At 36.1% G+C, this 15,603-nt stretch overlaps 1 protein-coding gene across 2 annotated transcripts; it reads right to left on the reverse strand.

Annotated features, from left to right (window-relative positions):
- Window positions 1-3,164: 3,164 nt before the first annotated feature.
- On the reverse strand, window positions 3,165-15,551 carry LOC111047329. 2 transcript variants are annotated; one of them, XM_039426595.1, is made up of 4 exons: window positions 14,924-15,551; window positions 13,187-13,424; window positions 12,066-12,091; window positions 3,165-9,414 (listed from the first exon to the last, which is right to left on the reverse strand). In XM_039426595.1, the coding sequence occupies exons 3-4, from the start codon at window positions 12,088-12,090 to the stop codon at window positions 3,404-3,406; spliced, it is 6,036 nt and encodes a 2,011-aa protein (XP_039282529.1). In that variant the 5' UTR covers window position 12,091; window positions 13,187-13,424; window positions 14,924-15,551; the 3' UTR covers window positions 3,165-3,403. The 2 variants fall into 2 exon arrangements, with proteins under 2 accessions (XP_039282529.1, XP_022188747.2); XM_022333055.2 differs by lacking the exons at window positions 13,187-13,424; window positions 14,924-15,551 and adding an exon at window positions 12,380-12,691.
- Window positions 15,552-15,603: the final 52 nt, after the last annotated feature.

A 15,603-nucleotide genomic window follows, 5' to 3' on the forward strand; every position in this document is an offset into this window, starting at 1 on the left:
GGAAATCTCTCAGCGTGAGTGGACCAAATTTGAAGTTTTCTCAATTAAATAATGGTATCATATTATTATTAATGAGGATAATTTGGAATGTTTTAGCTGACCTAAGGTAGTGAGGAATAGGATAGGACAATACAGTATAAGAAATATGAAATCATTCAATAGAGAACAATTCCTCCCTCTATATTATAGATCTATCCCTCTGACTACAATATCACCTTCAAGTTCCAGTACCGGTAGTGAATATATGGGGTTAGAAATTTACAGATGGTATTTTTCCCAAAACCTTAGCAGTGTTTAAAATGACTAGGTACTGGAAGTTTTTTTTTTGAAAATGTGGTGGGGGGAGGTTGTTTGCTGAATGTTTTTCTGCATTCGGGAAGACTATATGGGCTTCTGAGGGTGGGCATTACCCGATTAAAGGAATATATATATATATAATATATATATATATATTATATATATATATATATATATAATATATACATAAAAAATGTGATATATATATATATTCCTTTAATCGGGTAATGCCCACCCTCAGAAGCCCATATCTGAGGGTGGGCATTACCCGATTAAAGGAATATATATATATATATATATATATATATATATATATATATATATATATATATATATATATACATAAAAAATGTGATATATATATATATATTCCTTTAATCGGGTAATGCCCACCCTCAGAAGCCCATATAGTCTTCCCGAATGCAGAAAAACATTCAGCAAACAACCTCCCCCCACCACATTTTCAAAAAAAAAACTTCCAGTACCTAGTCATTTTAAACACTGCTAAGGTGTGTTTACCACATTTTTGGACTCAGGGGACCTTGAAACGTATAGAAATTTAGAAATTGGGGTACCTTATTTTTTTCGGAAAGCCATACTTTCCTTACCTATGGTAATAGGGCAAGGAAAGTAAAAATAGCGAAAGAGCAAACTAAGCATATACGGTACTGGACCAACGATCTTCAAATTACATAAGTATTCTCAGTTGTCACCCTTGAAGCCTTCAGAAGCCCTTGATGAGAGAGAATTGAATTCAGTCTCAAATTGTGGACCAGGATTCTTCATTGCACTTGCATTAAATTTTAATAGAAAATAAATTGTTTGAAGTTGGTTGCATAAGTTCTGAGAAGTTGGAGGTTTCAAGAAATTTATCCTCTCTCGATACTTCAAGTCATTTATCAATGGAACGGTTGAGGAAACTGGGCTTATAGAAAAATATTCAGGATAAAAATTTTTGAATTTCTCCTCTTCAAGCTCCACTAAAGTTACACTCTTTGATTTTCCTACTTTTTCATCATTTTTCTGTTAATTATTATCACCAAATAACTAGAGATTAATGGAAAATGGAGACAATCAATTGGGCTAGAATTGTAGGGAATTTTATTCTCTATACGCCCTGTTGCCTCAAATTTTGTCTTCAACTACTCCGTTCGATTGAAAAATTTGGTAAATGAACTATGGAAAGAGGATAAATTTCTTGAAAACTTCGTCAACTCCTTCTCAAAACTTACGTTATAACTAACTTCAAAACTATTTATTCTCAATTGAATTCAATGCAAGTGAAAGGAAGAGTCCTGGTCCACAATTTAAAACCAAATTCAATTCTATATCATCAAGAGATTCCGAGATTGATATAGCATTGAGAAGAGAAAAAGCACTTCGTTTTCCCGAAGTTGATGGTTGTATTACTTGAATGGGCATCTAGCGCGGAAAAACGTTAATAGAAAAACATTATAGGAAATTAAAAATTACTAACATTATAGGACATCAAAAAAGTGTGACATGATAAATAATTGAAAAGGTCTCAAGAAGAGCTACAACGTTTATATATAGAACATTTTTTTTCAAAAAACGGAAGCGTAAGCTTTTATTCAACAAACTATAAAATTATAAGGTGGAAATCTCCTTATTTCCTCGCGTTGTATGGGAATAACTTCCTAATCAATAGAAATACAATAGAATGTTTATGGCATTAATTGAAAATCTATTTATCCTTAGAAGGATGAAATCAAAGTCAGCTTGATAACTTTTTTTTATTTACAATGCAAATGACATTAATGTAATAACATTGAAAGATAAAATAATAAGGTAGTCCTTGTGCTATTTTTCTTCCAAATTTATAGGTGACAAAGTCCAAGAAAAGGTTAGAATTTCACTTGTACAATTTTTATAAAATTTTAGTCCAAAATAAACATCAAAACTATTAATTTATAATTTAGATGGCTCAAATTGATAAATTAATTCGAAATATTCCACTCAATTACCACTTGTAACAAATAATATTGAGTTATTTAAGAAAATGTGTTAATTATTTATAATTATTTTATATTATTTCAAATGTTTGTTCAAAAATCTGAATAATATGGTTTGAATAATAACTTGATTTGGAACCGAGATTGCTCGCTTAAAAACCCAGGTTTGAACTTCGGAGGGCTTCATTGGGAGAAGCAAGCGGGGGCCTCTACGATTCCAGGCTATGTACGGTAAGTACTATGGGCTATGTATTCTAGCATCCTGCCAAAATATTCAGCTTTCCCCTAGTTTTTTACACATCAATGACTGGGCTAGTGAAAAGTTTGATAAGTAATAAGTTTGATTTTATGTAATAAGTTTGAATAAGGTGTTCCTGAAAATTATTGAACAGGATTGAACGGCATTTGATAATGTATTCACTTTTTCTATTGAAAATTGATAATTATAATCAACATTTGAAATATTTGAAGGGATATTGTGTCTATATTTTTTCGAAACTAGACTAATAAGTGATTGTTTGAATACCAAGATTTTTTAATTGTGGCTGTGGAAGAAGAAACTTGGCAACTATGCAGCCCTATCATCTTCACTAACTTTTAAACGTAAAGTCGGGTTTACACCAAAGATAATAACAAAATGTTGATAACTTAATCCTTATAGATTCTATTTGATTGAACGGATCTTGACAAACATATATGTTCATCACGTGTATGATAAGTTATGTCATAGATAAAGGATAAGCTCAAACCTATATTTCTTGTCTCTGGTTATGTTCAATCTAATAGAATCTATCAGGATCAAGTTATTAACATTTTGTTAATAATTTTGGTGTAAACGCAGCTTAAATCCTACGATATGAAATGCAAACCACAGAGCATTATTAGCATGTTATATTGTGGGAAATAACTGAGACAGCTGCTCGCTAAGCTGATGGTCATCCTTGTCACGAAATCACCTGGTATCTAATAAGATATCATAAAATTATTATTTATTACAAGTTGATAAACGAATAATGTTATATTTGCATGTCAACAGATTTTTCAACAACAGATATTTTTTATTGTAGTCTAGTCTATAGATGACAAATCTAATCGATTCTGATATTTTCTGTGAATTTTCAGTTTATTGTAATCTAGTCAATGGATGACAAATCTAATCTATCAGCATTCCTGTAAATTTTCAGTTTTTCTTGAGGAAAAGCGTCAAGCAGATCTTCCCAGTCACTTTTCTGCAAGTGAAGCACTTCAACAGTGTTTCGCGCTTTGTAGTAGGCCAAATGCGGTGTCCTATCGAACAGCCCTTGCGCCAGCCCAAAGCACTCTCCGGTTATATGAATATTCTGATCAACTTCCATATGCAAGTCGTCGAACTCCACCACATCCACCTCTCCCGAGTTGATGAAGTACATGCGTTCATCCACGTCATACTTGCGTATGAGAAAGTTCCCTGGAAAATACACGGCTCTCTTCAGTCTCTGCGAGAGTTGTATGATGAAATCACTGGAGCAGTCGTCGAAAAGAGCGTTGAACTTCAAGTGATCCCCATACAAATCACACAGCAGCTGCGACTTCAAATTGAGCGGCGCTTTCTCCACATAGTCGGGATAAGTTTGGCCGTGGTTTGTCCTCCAGAACAACAACGAGTAGGACCAGAGAGCCTGCAGGAGAGAATCCGACAAGTCTCGGATCTGGAGGAACGACTTCATACAGTCCAGTTTGTACTGGTAGAGCTTCTTCTGGAAGTCGGCCGCTTCGTACACCTGGGTGAAATGACCGATGGCGAACGGAAGCAGCAGGAAAACTATCATCAACGATATGATCATCATTATGCACTCCTGGTTGGAGACAGGGCTCTTGTAGGTGAAGCTTGGCATCATGGTTAGCAATGTAACCACCTTGTCAGTAGTTATCACGAACATTTCTACAGGGGTCAGATTAGTCAACCATTGGTTGTTGGCCTTGAAATTACAGTCGGTTTCACCGCAAGCAAAGCACATCCAGAAGCAGACGAATGTGAAGGGGAGAACAGTCATGTAGATTATGATCTCCTGCCAGCGTAGCCACGATTTGATGTAGTGTTTCTCCCTATGTTGCAACACGTAATCTAGCAACATAATTAGACGCAGGAGACGGTTGGCCCTCAGAATGGGCAGCACTGGTCCACCTGTCACAACATTCACCATCAGTTCAATTGGCACCACTGAGGCAACATCCAGCCACAACCCCATCTTGTCCAGCACATAGTTCAGTCGGATCGTCTTCTTATTAGTGATCAGTCGGCCTGTGTTCTCGTCCGAGAATGTAGTGTTCATTCCGATGTAGATTCGCATCAGTGATATCACATCTAGAACATAGATTATTATGATCAACGTTTTGCCATTGACATGATCGGTAGCGATCGAGTACAACACAGGGAACAGAGTCAAATACGGCAACAGAGAAGACAATACAAACATCAACCACTGATGAAAGTGACTGTTCTTGTGTAACATGTTATCCCTCATCTCTACAGACTCATCATCTTCTGTGAAATCACTCCAACTGATATCCGATCTGTATTCAAAATATTCTCTGGTATTTGCATCATCTTCGAATATTTTCTCTTTATCGGAATCGTATTGTCTGAACAGCATGTAGAACGCAGATGAGCTCACCTCCAGTAGATTGGAGTGAAGACGAGATTTGAATGTGCGTCGGTGACGAGATTTTCCCGAAATACTGAACGAACCGAACATTGAGCCTCTCCCTAGAGACTTGTACACCTGATCGTCATCATCATACACGTCGATTGAGCCTTGTGACACGAAGTAGATTTTGTCGTTCAACTGGTTTCTGTTGATTATAGTTGTTCCTTTCCTGTAGTAGCCCTCCACTAGCACGTTGGCGATCAGTTTCATGAAGGAGCGGTTCTCGCCGACAAACTGGTGCAGGATTTCTATGGCTCTATAGTAGAGTGCAAATGCCAAATCCATGCGGATGGTTGGGTGCAAACTGTCTAGGTAGCTTCTCATGTCAAGGCCTTTGGAGCGCGCGTGGTCGTACTGGAAGTGGTTGTAAATATTGTTGGCTACTGCCCTATCCCCGCCCTGGTCAGCAATAAATCGCCAATACAACTTGATATTTTCACTGTATTTCCGCAAATGTACTTGACCTCCAATCATCAAGCTCCCAATTTTCGTGATATAGAAGACACGGATTGCAGATGAAGCTATAGCTATCAGAACAACAATGATAGCTTCCGACCGTCTGGTCACACGAAACGCATTATGAGAATTCCCCAAAAACATGGTCAATAGCATGATGTAGCTGAACAGTACTAGTTCGAAAACACTTTCCGACTGACTGTAATATTCATTAGTTGAATACCAGGATAGCTTTCTACACATTGGAATCTGTTGTCCTCCTTCGCAATTCACATCGCAAGAATGCACAAAAAACCCGTTAGAAATGCAACAACCAATCAACGTCCAGTGCAAAACAAAACTCATCATACTCAGCTTAATCACATGATTATCGTATACCACCCTCAGAGCCGTCAAATACCCATACAATCGATATATTTGCAACACCTTCAACGAAAGTAATGAATAGAACCTCACCTCCAGTTTAAAGTCCTCCAATATGAAATAGATTGGCAGGCATGATAGGAAATCAACTGCAAATGCGTGTTCCAGATAGTATTGTGGTGAACTAATCAACAGGCCATCTTTATTATAACGTCCAACATTGAAGGAAATATAGACATCGATAATTGCGAGTACATCAAACATCAAACCAATATTGATCCTTGTATCGCCCAGGAAACAGAACAGTGTGTAGTAGCTTGAAAAATATATTATTGACATGAAGACTCGAACTAGTTTGTAGCCCTCGTAGACATGATTGAACGGACTGTTGGGCTCAATCATGAAAGGAAGCATACAGTATTGCATGAAAGCGCTAAACGATGAAGTCTTTTTAGAGCTGCTCACTCTCTCTCGGTTGCTCAGCCAAACAAAGTTTCGACTTTTGATTCGTTCTCGACGGTATTTTGTTTTGCTCACAACGATATCCACGTCTTTCTCGGCCGGCGATGAGGCGTTCCTTATGTCGTTTAGAATGAACATGTCTTGAGAAATGAGTTCTCTCAATTTGAACACTTCTATAGTTGCCACTTTGCATTCTGTCACACTGATAGCGGTCTGAAAGCATTGACTGTTGAGTAGTATTTCCATGAGGGGGAAAAAGGCGTCCGGCCCCACCTGTTTCCCGTCAGGAAACTGGCGGACATCCTCCCGCATCATAGAAGTCACATTACAGTACCCTTTTATCAAAATATTAAAACTCGATGAATGTTCTCCTGACCGACAAAATATAAATCCCCTTGGAACAGTGTACAAGCTGAAAGCATCTATAACTTTCTCAAGGAGTTCAGGTTCCATTTCTTGAAAAAACGGAACTTTGCATACCGTGGTTCGTTTCAGGAGATCGAATTTCTCTTTCAGCATCGGCGATATAACTTCACTCGCTTTGCTTTCCTTTGTTTTTTCAATCGCTATCGCCGAGTTCGATATCCATTGAAGCTCTATATATCTACCAAGCATAATCTGTAAACCCTTATGGATGTTTTTCTGCGTTAGAACCGAGTTGATGGACTCTATCAGCTCACGGCACTGGAGACGCCGTTCTTTCCCCAAAATAGACACAGCTATCGACTCTGAATAGATCCACAGAATTACATTTGACGAGATAATTATAATAATGTTACACAGTACTATATCGTTGAAACTGATTGGGAGGATGTCCTGTACGCCGGTTCTCAAACACATGATGAGTGAATAGGAAAGGCTGTTCAAAAAATAGCTTGAATAGTATGTAATGTCCTCTCCGAGTTGGAATGATCGACGCACAATTTTACCCCAGTTATACCAGGACCTGGTATCACACAGCATTTGTCCATCTTTTTGTAGCTGACAAGCCATAACAAAAAACAGACAGCTCGCAAAGTAGGTGAGATAGAAACTCACATACACATACTTGATAATATCGATAAGCAATCTTTTCCCCATAATCAGCGTGTACTTGTAGTTGAAGAAACAGAAAACATGAACTATTTTTAGGAGTCGATGAATGTTGACATAGGGGGACAAATTTCCGTCAGCTGAGAACAAACGGGCTATGGTGCCGATCGGTATAGCTGCCACTGCTTCAAGCAGGAAAAATATGTTCTTCAATCTATGCCTGAGTAGAGGCATCGGCTCAGTTATTGTTTCATCGATAGTTTTGACAGCAGTGATCGCTTGAAAATAGATGTCAAACATGTACAACAGAGCAATGTTTTGATTCCAGATTATCAACCACTCAATGTAAATAAACCCGAATGCGATGTTTGAAGGGATTATAAAACAATCTAACGAGACCATGACTATCATTAAGTGAAGCCAGATTTTTAAGAAATTATTTTGTGGCTCCATAATGTAGGAACAGGACGATTTGAGACAGCATCTACTTGCGGAAGTGGAGGCTTTTGTGCTGAGTACAATCAAATCCAGATTCATGGAGGTGTGCGTGGTTTCAATTGGGAGGTGCTCGTTCTTGAGTTTGGTGATCACCTTGTCTGTAGTGAGAGCGCTCGGAATGAGCTCTCCAATTTTGTGCAGAGTCCTCCATCGATTTTTGATCCAATTGAGTTTGCCACTATGTGGCACTCCATAGATGTCTTGAATCCTGTCATGCACAGAGTACGCCGTCGACAAACAAATCATCAGTTTGGCATGCTCGGTTTGCTTCTTGACAATTCTGGACAGTGTGAACGAGCCTTCGGATGGAGGGTACATCATTAGAACTGTTCTCAGATTGTCGTAAGTGAGGTAGAAGACCTCGCAAAACGTCGAACAGATGACATCGGTTGGACACTTTGAGGGGAGGCCGACCGCCATACTTCCAATACACGAACCCTTGCTGATTGTGAGGATGGGAGAGACTCCGTCGTAGTGGGACATCACCTCCACCACACCGTGTGTGATGTAGTAAAAAGCGTAACGAATCTCCCCTTTCCTGTATATGTAATCACCTGGTTGTAGAAACTTCGATTTCATAAAAAGACTGATGTGTCTTTTGATACTGATATCGAAATTACGAAGAACATTGGAGTGTTCAATTGCATCCCAGTAAATATCGGTTAAAAGATCTTTTTGTAAGCATAGAGGTAGCTCGTCAAGCAACGGACATGTCTGTAAACCTGACCACACATGCCAGAAAGTATTATAGTAATCTTTCACTTCTTTCTCCTTGTATCCCTCCAGGTATTGCATATTAATATCGATATACTCTCTAATTTTATACTGGTGTCTATGGAACCCTATGATACTCGAAATAAAGAAAGCTATCCCCAGCCCGTGCTTCATCACAAACCCCATCAACTTCAAAAAATCCTCAAAGAGTAGTTCCCAAAGTGTCACAGTTCTCAAATCGGCGGTCAGATTGTTGTTCAGAGTGTTGAGAGCGTAGATGAACGAGAAGATGCACATCTCAGTGGGGTTGTCAACATCCAGCCGCAATAATCCGATTCTAGACAGCCAGGACTCCGATCCATAGTCATCCATCTGAGTGTAACCCATCACAAACCAGACTGTGCCCAGGATCAGGGAACTGGTGAGGAAGATTGCATTGAAAGCGAGGAACGTGACCACAACCCGGTTCAGACCCATCACTTGTCTTAGTCGGAATGCTTCGAGGAACACTCTGTAGATACGACAACATCGGTTCATGTTGAGGATAGCCAGCCAGCTGACAGTGTGCTCGCTCGTAAGGAACGAGTCCTCAATCAGCAGATAGAACGGAATTAAACTGAACAAATCCACAAGTATCACGATTATACTCTTCGAAATGCACGTTCTGGACTTGTTGACAGGTAGCCAAGTCTTATGGATTATTGAGAACATGAGATCGATGGCGAATAGTGCGTCCACCATATGGAGCAGGCTGCTCAGATTTTCGGTTCTCTGGTAGTTGTAGGTCATTTTGAATACCTCAATGTAGACTACGGTGACAAATTCTGATATGCAGAATACGAGTAACAGGAAACGCCAGTAGGTGTTGAACGGAAGAAATACGATCGCTCGCCAATTCAGGCTTTCCTCCTTGTGTGTAGGCACGTATACCTCTGCAAAAAATACAATATTATGTCAAACACATTGCTAAATAATAATAAAATACTACCTATAATACATAAAACATAAGTTAATCAAAACTAATTCTATTGTACTCTATTGTTTGAGAATATTTTATATATAAATGGCATTTCCAAGCAGTTTTCAAGTTTTTCTTAAAATGATTTTAAGTTAACTTTCTTGTAGTTCACACACTGTGTTACTTGTAAATATTTGAAAAAACACACACTTTTCTTGAGTATTGAGGTGTAGGCTACTCAGTAAGTGTTTTTTTTCAAATATTTACAAGTAACACAGTGTGTGAACTTCAAGAAAGTTATTATATACCGTAGTGTTTCGTCATGGAAAGTTGAAAGCAACATAGATTTTAAGTTGTTGTGTACTATATGAAAATGTTCTTAAAACAAAAGGATTCTATGGAATATTTTTTGTTGATTAACAAATCAAGTACCTAGCCCTATTGAAATACTTTATTATAGATAAGATGTAATATTATACTTTTTGTGTAGTTGAGAAGTTTATATTGTGGTAATTATTCGTATTAAATGAAAAGACTAAGAAATTGTCAAATACCACAGATTTTATTGAAATTAGAAAAGACCGGTTTCTAAATTTCAATGAAATCTGTGGGTTTTGACAATTTCTTAGTCTTTTATTCAATATGAATAATTGAAAAAGACCGGTTTCTAAATTTCAATAAAATCTGTGTTTTTGACAATTTTATTTAATATGAATAATTACCACAATATCAACTAACTCTGGTTGTGCCTCATACGGTAGGTAACCTTAAATACTTCAGTTTCTGTTTGGCTTGAAAATGTGCAGGAAACGGATGTCGCCACATCAGAGAATGTGAGTTTTTTTCGACTTTAAAGTTTTATGAAATACGATAGTAATAACTCTTGTTAGTTTATCAGAGATTGACAATGGTGTAACAACCGAAACCGTCTTTCTAAATTTCAATAAGATCTGTGATTTTTGACAATTTCTCAGTGTTTTTATTTATATTATACTAAATCAAAATATGAAGTTTATTAATATCTGATATTGTAGAATACATAGAATGTCCATAGTCCCAATTCTACGTTCATTATGTGGCTTGAATAGAATCATGAATTGAAAAATGAATGGCTAACGGGAGTTGAAATCCACTAGCATAACACAAGGCGCAGGAATGAAATTCATACAGAACTGCATGGAAAAATTGTTATGATCTGAATCTTAAATATATTGGAAAAAAATGTTCAACGCCTTGCCAGAAAATATGAGGGATTCTCAGTCACTTGAGTCATTCAGGACTAGGGTGAAGGAATGTTTGCTAGCAAAATGCCTATGAAGTAAGTCACAGCCACAGCTTGTTTGAAGGCTGATCAATATTAATATCAACTTTTTAAATTGAAATTAATATTGTTTGTATAATTATTATGTAAGTATATCGTGATTACTATGTGTATTGAATTATTTATGTATGATGATAGTCAATGTTATTTTAAAATATTATATGGAATAGAATTTTAAAATATTATTTTAAAATATAATATGGAAATGTATAAATAAATATAATATTTTGGATCCTTACTAATCAAAAAATTAATTTAGGATGGTCAGCGGTCTCAGCGAAGGAGCAGAGTGGAATCTGGATATAGTATATCTCTAGGGACCGCTCGAAAAATGTACTATTACGAGGTCTGTACTAAATCGAGCTGTAGACCTACAATATCAAGGTTGAAAGCTATACAGATGTTTTAAAGAGCTGCAGAATAATATATCGAGGCTCCACTAGAGAATATAGAGGCTCCATTATATGTGGATTATAATATTAGAACGCCTTGCATCGCATCGCTTTCTGTGTAGGCTACACATACCCTTATAAAGCACTTTCATAAAAATGATAAAACTGTATAATTCTACTATTTTTCAGAATATTTACTATATTTACTATTATAGAATATCTTCTTTCTTTAAACAGTATAACTGTTTGTTTACAATGCGTTAGAAATGGATATATACGGTAATAACCTATAGTAAGATTCGTTCAAACTTTTAGCATTGATGGTATTATTCATGAGGAAATATGACAGTTTAAATTGAATCTTACATTTTTGTACAGAAAAGTAATTATTCGTTTCAACTTTTATAAATTGAAAATTGCTCTCATGAATAATATTTTTAGCTATAGGCCTACCTTCTAATGTATCCCATTCTATTAAAATGTATTTTTGCATAGGCTATAGTTTGAAGTTGGTTTTTTAAAGATTGATTTGAAGATTCATCAATTGATTTAAGAGATTAATATAATTGAAAATTCACATTAAAATCAATGTGAAATGCTTAAAAAACAGAAACTCTACTGGAAGCATGTCAGATAGAGAAATATCATCCTTCAATGTAATTTGTAAAAACTTATTTGAATTTATCTCAGCTCTACTTCGCCGGATCAAAATTCGTAAAAAATTGCATTAATGGTGATAACATTACATATAACATATAGGTAGTAACATTAACATTAAATTTAAAAAATGACAATTTAACATTAACATATAACATAACACATTGTTACTTATAATAGTAGCAGGCTACTACCAAATAACGAGTACATCCAATAATAGATAATTTAAATAATAAAAACTTTATAGTCACATACCATTTTCCAAGGCACCACGTCTCATTCTGAAATGAAAGGAAAATGTCTAATTAGAAAGAGGTAAATTCAAACAATACACACTTAAAAGATGAGACATAAGAATAAATAAAGGTAAAAAATGTCAGTCAATTAGAACAATTTTCTAAAATATATTCCCTGCATATTATAAAGATCAATAAAATTGGAATCGTTATTGCAAAAAATATCTATAAATAATTACACATACATACAGTCTACATAAATTTAAACTCAAAATATAAGGAAATGATAGAATAATAATAGGGACGAAGAGGAAATATAGACTTAATACTCACACTTTCATGATGAAAAGCGGCTTCTTTTCCAATGATTTTACTTTTTCAAGAATCTACAAAAACTAGATAATACTAAAAAATACTGCAACTACTCCTTTGTATGAAGGAGTATTTCCATAAAAAGAATGCATTATTCAATAATTCTGCGTTTTTTCCTCTATGATATTTTCTAGTGCAATGACTTGAAATTCAGTTTTTTTACTTCTTGTTTTTTATAAATCATATGCTTGTCATACAAATAATCATGTGCATATTAATATATCTACAACGATGACAATTTCATACTGAATTCCAAATTGAGTAGAAACTATGAAAAGACACTGAACTATCATCAACTGACAACCATGTGCTACATGTCTCATAATATCAAGTCATAATATAGCCTATAATGTTTCATAAGTCATCATTATATCATGCTTCATATATTTTTGATTTTGTTATAGAGTTGGATGTAACATGATCGACTTGATTCAGGGCCTAAACCATAGAGGTAAAAGGTAAAGGTAGAGGTATTATGACTGATACCTGGATCAACTCAAATCTAGAGGAGCTGAGAACCTCTTCATTGTCTTATGAGAAGATCCTTGTTGTTAGGTGCGAGAGGGGGGACACAAGTTGGAATAGGCCTACTATAATAAGTGCCAGTTGCACAAAATTCTGTTAAATTTCAATTGTGCTTTATTATACGAGAACCAATCAGAAAAGCTTTTTCGAAAAAAAAACTAATACTGTATACAGTACATATCTTACATCTAAAATAAGCTTCTCGTTATGAAGTCAGTGGAAATTATAGGATGGCATAGTTACCGTTTCTTCTACCAACTCTTCCTAAAGTAATACTATAGGCTACTTGATACTTAATGTGTTGCCTTGGTCTTTGACTGGGTAGATCCAGATAGACTGTGTCAGTGATCATTTTGGTCGTTGCCTGCTTGGACCGCTAGCGGGGAAAAGCGGCTCATCCTCCAACTCTGACAGAGCATAGGTCGCTCCAACAGTTTAGGTCGCTCAGACATTAGGTCAGCTCCTTATCAATGACCTGAAACTGGTGATATTTTCACTTCTGATGCAATCAGGAAAGTACCTTTATACCTAAATCTGCATCCTTTACCCATAATATGGGATCGATGGCGTCAAAAACATATAATACACAAAACAAATATACATAAGGCTTTTGTTTAGCAAGACAGCATTTCCGACAAATCATCAGTCATATATTCACCGACACTGTAGTATACCTTGCTTCTCAAATGCTTGGATACAACTCTCTCAAACGCTTTTAAATCCAAGTGTTTCACTACTGTAGGCAGCCTATTGAAGTATCGCAATGCCGAACTCCTGAAGCACACCTGTGATCTCTGAAGGCGTACTCTGGGAATATCAATCAGCTCTCGATGTCTGGTGTTATGTTGATGCACATCAGTCCCAGTCAACATGTACTGCTGGTTCTTCTTGACGTACATCAAACAGAGAAGAAGGAAGTGGCAGATCACTGTTAGAATACCAAGTCCAACAAAAAGGGCTTGCAATGTGCACGATATTCGCTTTGCGGCGATGATTCAGGCAGCCCGGTTTTGCAACTTCAGTATGTCCACAGCCTTTGCTGAATGACCCCACATGAGTAGGCCATAGGAAACGTGACAGTGGAAGAGCTCGTGATATACACCATGACTAAATAGGCCTCAGTCACATGACCCCTCAGCTTTAGCAGTAGAAAACAAATTCTGGACAGTCTTGTGGTCACATGCTGAATATGGCTGACCCAGTTGAGTTTACTGTCGAGAACAAAACCCAGTAGCTTGATAGGGTCTTGATCACCAGGATTTTTTCTTGACAACCTGCAGATGATATGCTGGGTCTTGTTTGCATTCAACTGGACAACTGAAGTCATAAAAATATTTGAGTGCTGCTATTTGTTAGGTGTTCTGTGTCCATGAGAGATGCAGTGTGGAACTTCCAGGTTTCCTGCCGATCGAGTATTGTAACTATGTATTTCGCCTCTCTTTTCCCGGTGTTCTGCACCAATCCTTGCATGCAACAAAGCAAGCTGAAAACATATTGGCTGTACACAGTCATTATCTGCATCTTTATCAACCTTTGCACTAGAGGTATATAGTAGGTATACTAGGTATAATATAGGTATAATACTAGGTATCATAGCAACATGTCAGACCATATCCATCATGCAGGTATCTGCTAGATAATTTCATTTCGTGGAATATATCAGAAACTATTGAAATATGTCAACAACTTGGCTAAATAGTTTTTTAGTGGCACTAATATGATCTTAAATGGTAAAATCTTATGTCATATTATTCATTTTGGAGTCAAATGCAACCGGTCCTAATTTCATATTTTCAATTATTATTGAAATATTTCAAGAAATTTGCACAATTCAAGACATAGCCTAACCCAGTAGCTTTTGTAATTGTAATAAATAGGTAGCTCAATAATCATGAGCTTAATGATTTTTTTGTGTCAAATATGTTCTGAATAGACCTAGGCCTAACATTTATTAGCTGAACTAAAATTTTATAAGCTTACAATGTTTAAAACATATTGATTTCATCAAATACCCTCTCTCCACCCTCAAAAAATAATTGAGATAGCATGATAATTTCTGGAAAATTCAATGAAATGAGATCAAAAACCACAAATTGAACATATAAAACCCTGATCTAAAAACTCAACTATAACCTAAATCTTTTAAAACCTAATCTGATTCAACCATAACCTTAAAACCCTTTTTGAAATATTTAATCACAACATGTTTACTCCATTTCATTTACTCCATATCACTTGAAAATGGCATCAATGTCCGAAACATGTTGTGATTAAATATTTCAAAAAGGGTACTAAGATTTTTATTTTTCTTTCTATTCCTTAAAACCCTTCCTGATGCCTCTGGTAGATCTCTAATTGACTAATCTCCAACCTTACAATGTTACAAACCACAACTAATTTGATGTTGTAACCTGAATATTTCAAACTTGCAGTTCTCAAAGTTGTCAAACATAACCTGGATTGGATTACAAAATCAAACAACGATGGCAAATGCCATCAGAAAAACTTTTGTGATAGGATGCTTGTGAGTTCTATTTACTGACGAAATGCTCACCTGTGGCTCTGTATAAGTATACTGTCAAAAACATAAAAGAACGGTCAAATATTTAAATGAAGAAGTCATCGATTCCTTTTTTTTTTATTTATAAAGGATGCAGTAA

This window comes from Nilaparvata lugens, chromosome 4 (genome assembly GCF_014356525.2).
Source record: "Nilaparvata lugens isolate BPH chromosome 4, ASM1435652v1, whole genome shotgun sequence".
NCBI lineage: Eukaryota > Metazoa > Arthropoda > Insecta > Hemiptera > Delphacidae > Nilaparvata > Nilaparvata lugens.

Excerpts from the sequence above, each read along its gene's own strand:
- LOC111047329 (XM_022333055.2), bottom strand. Across the intron at positions 9,415-12,065 it reads ACGTGGTGCCTTGGAAAATG|AGGTATACGTGCCTACACAC; the intron begins GTATGTGACTAT and ends TATTTTTTGCAG.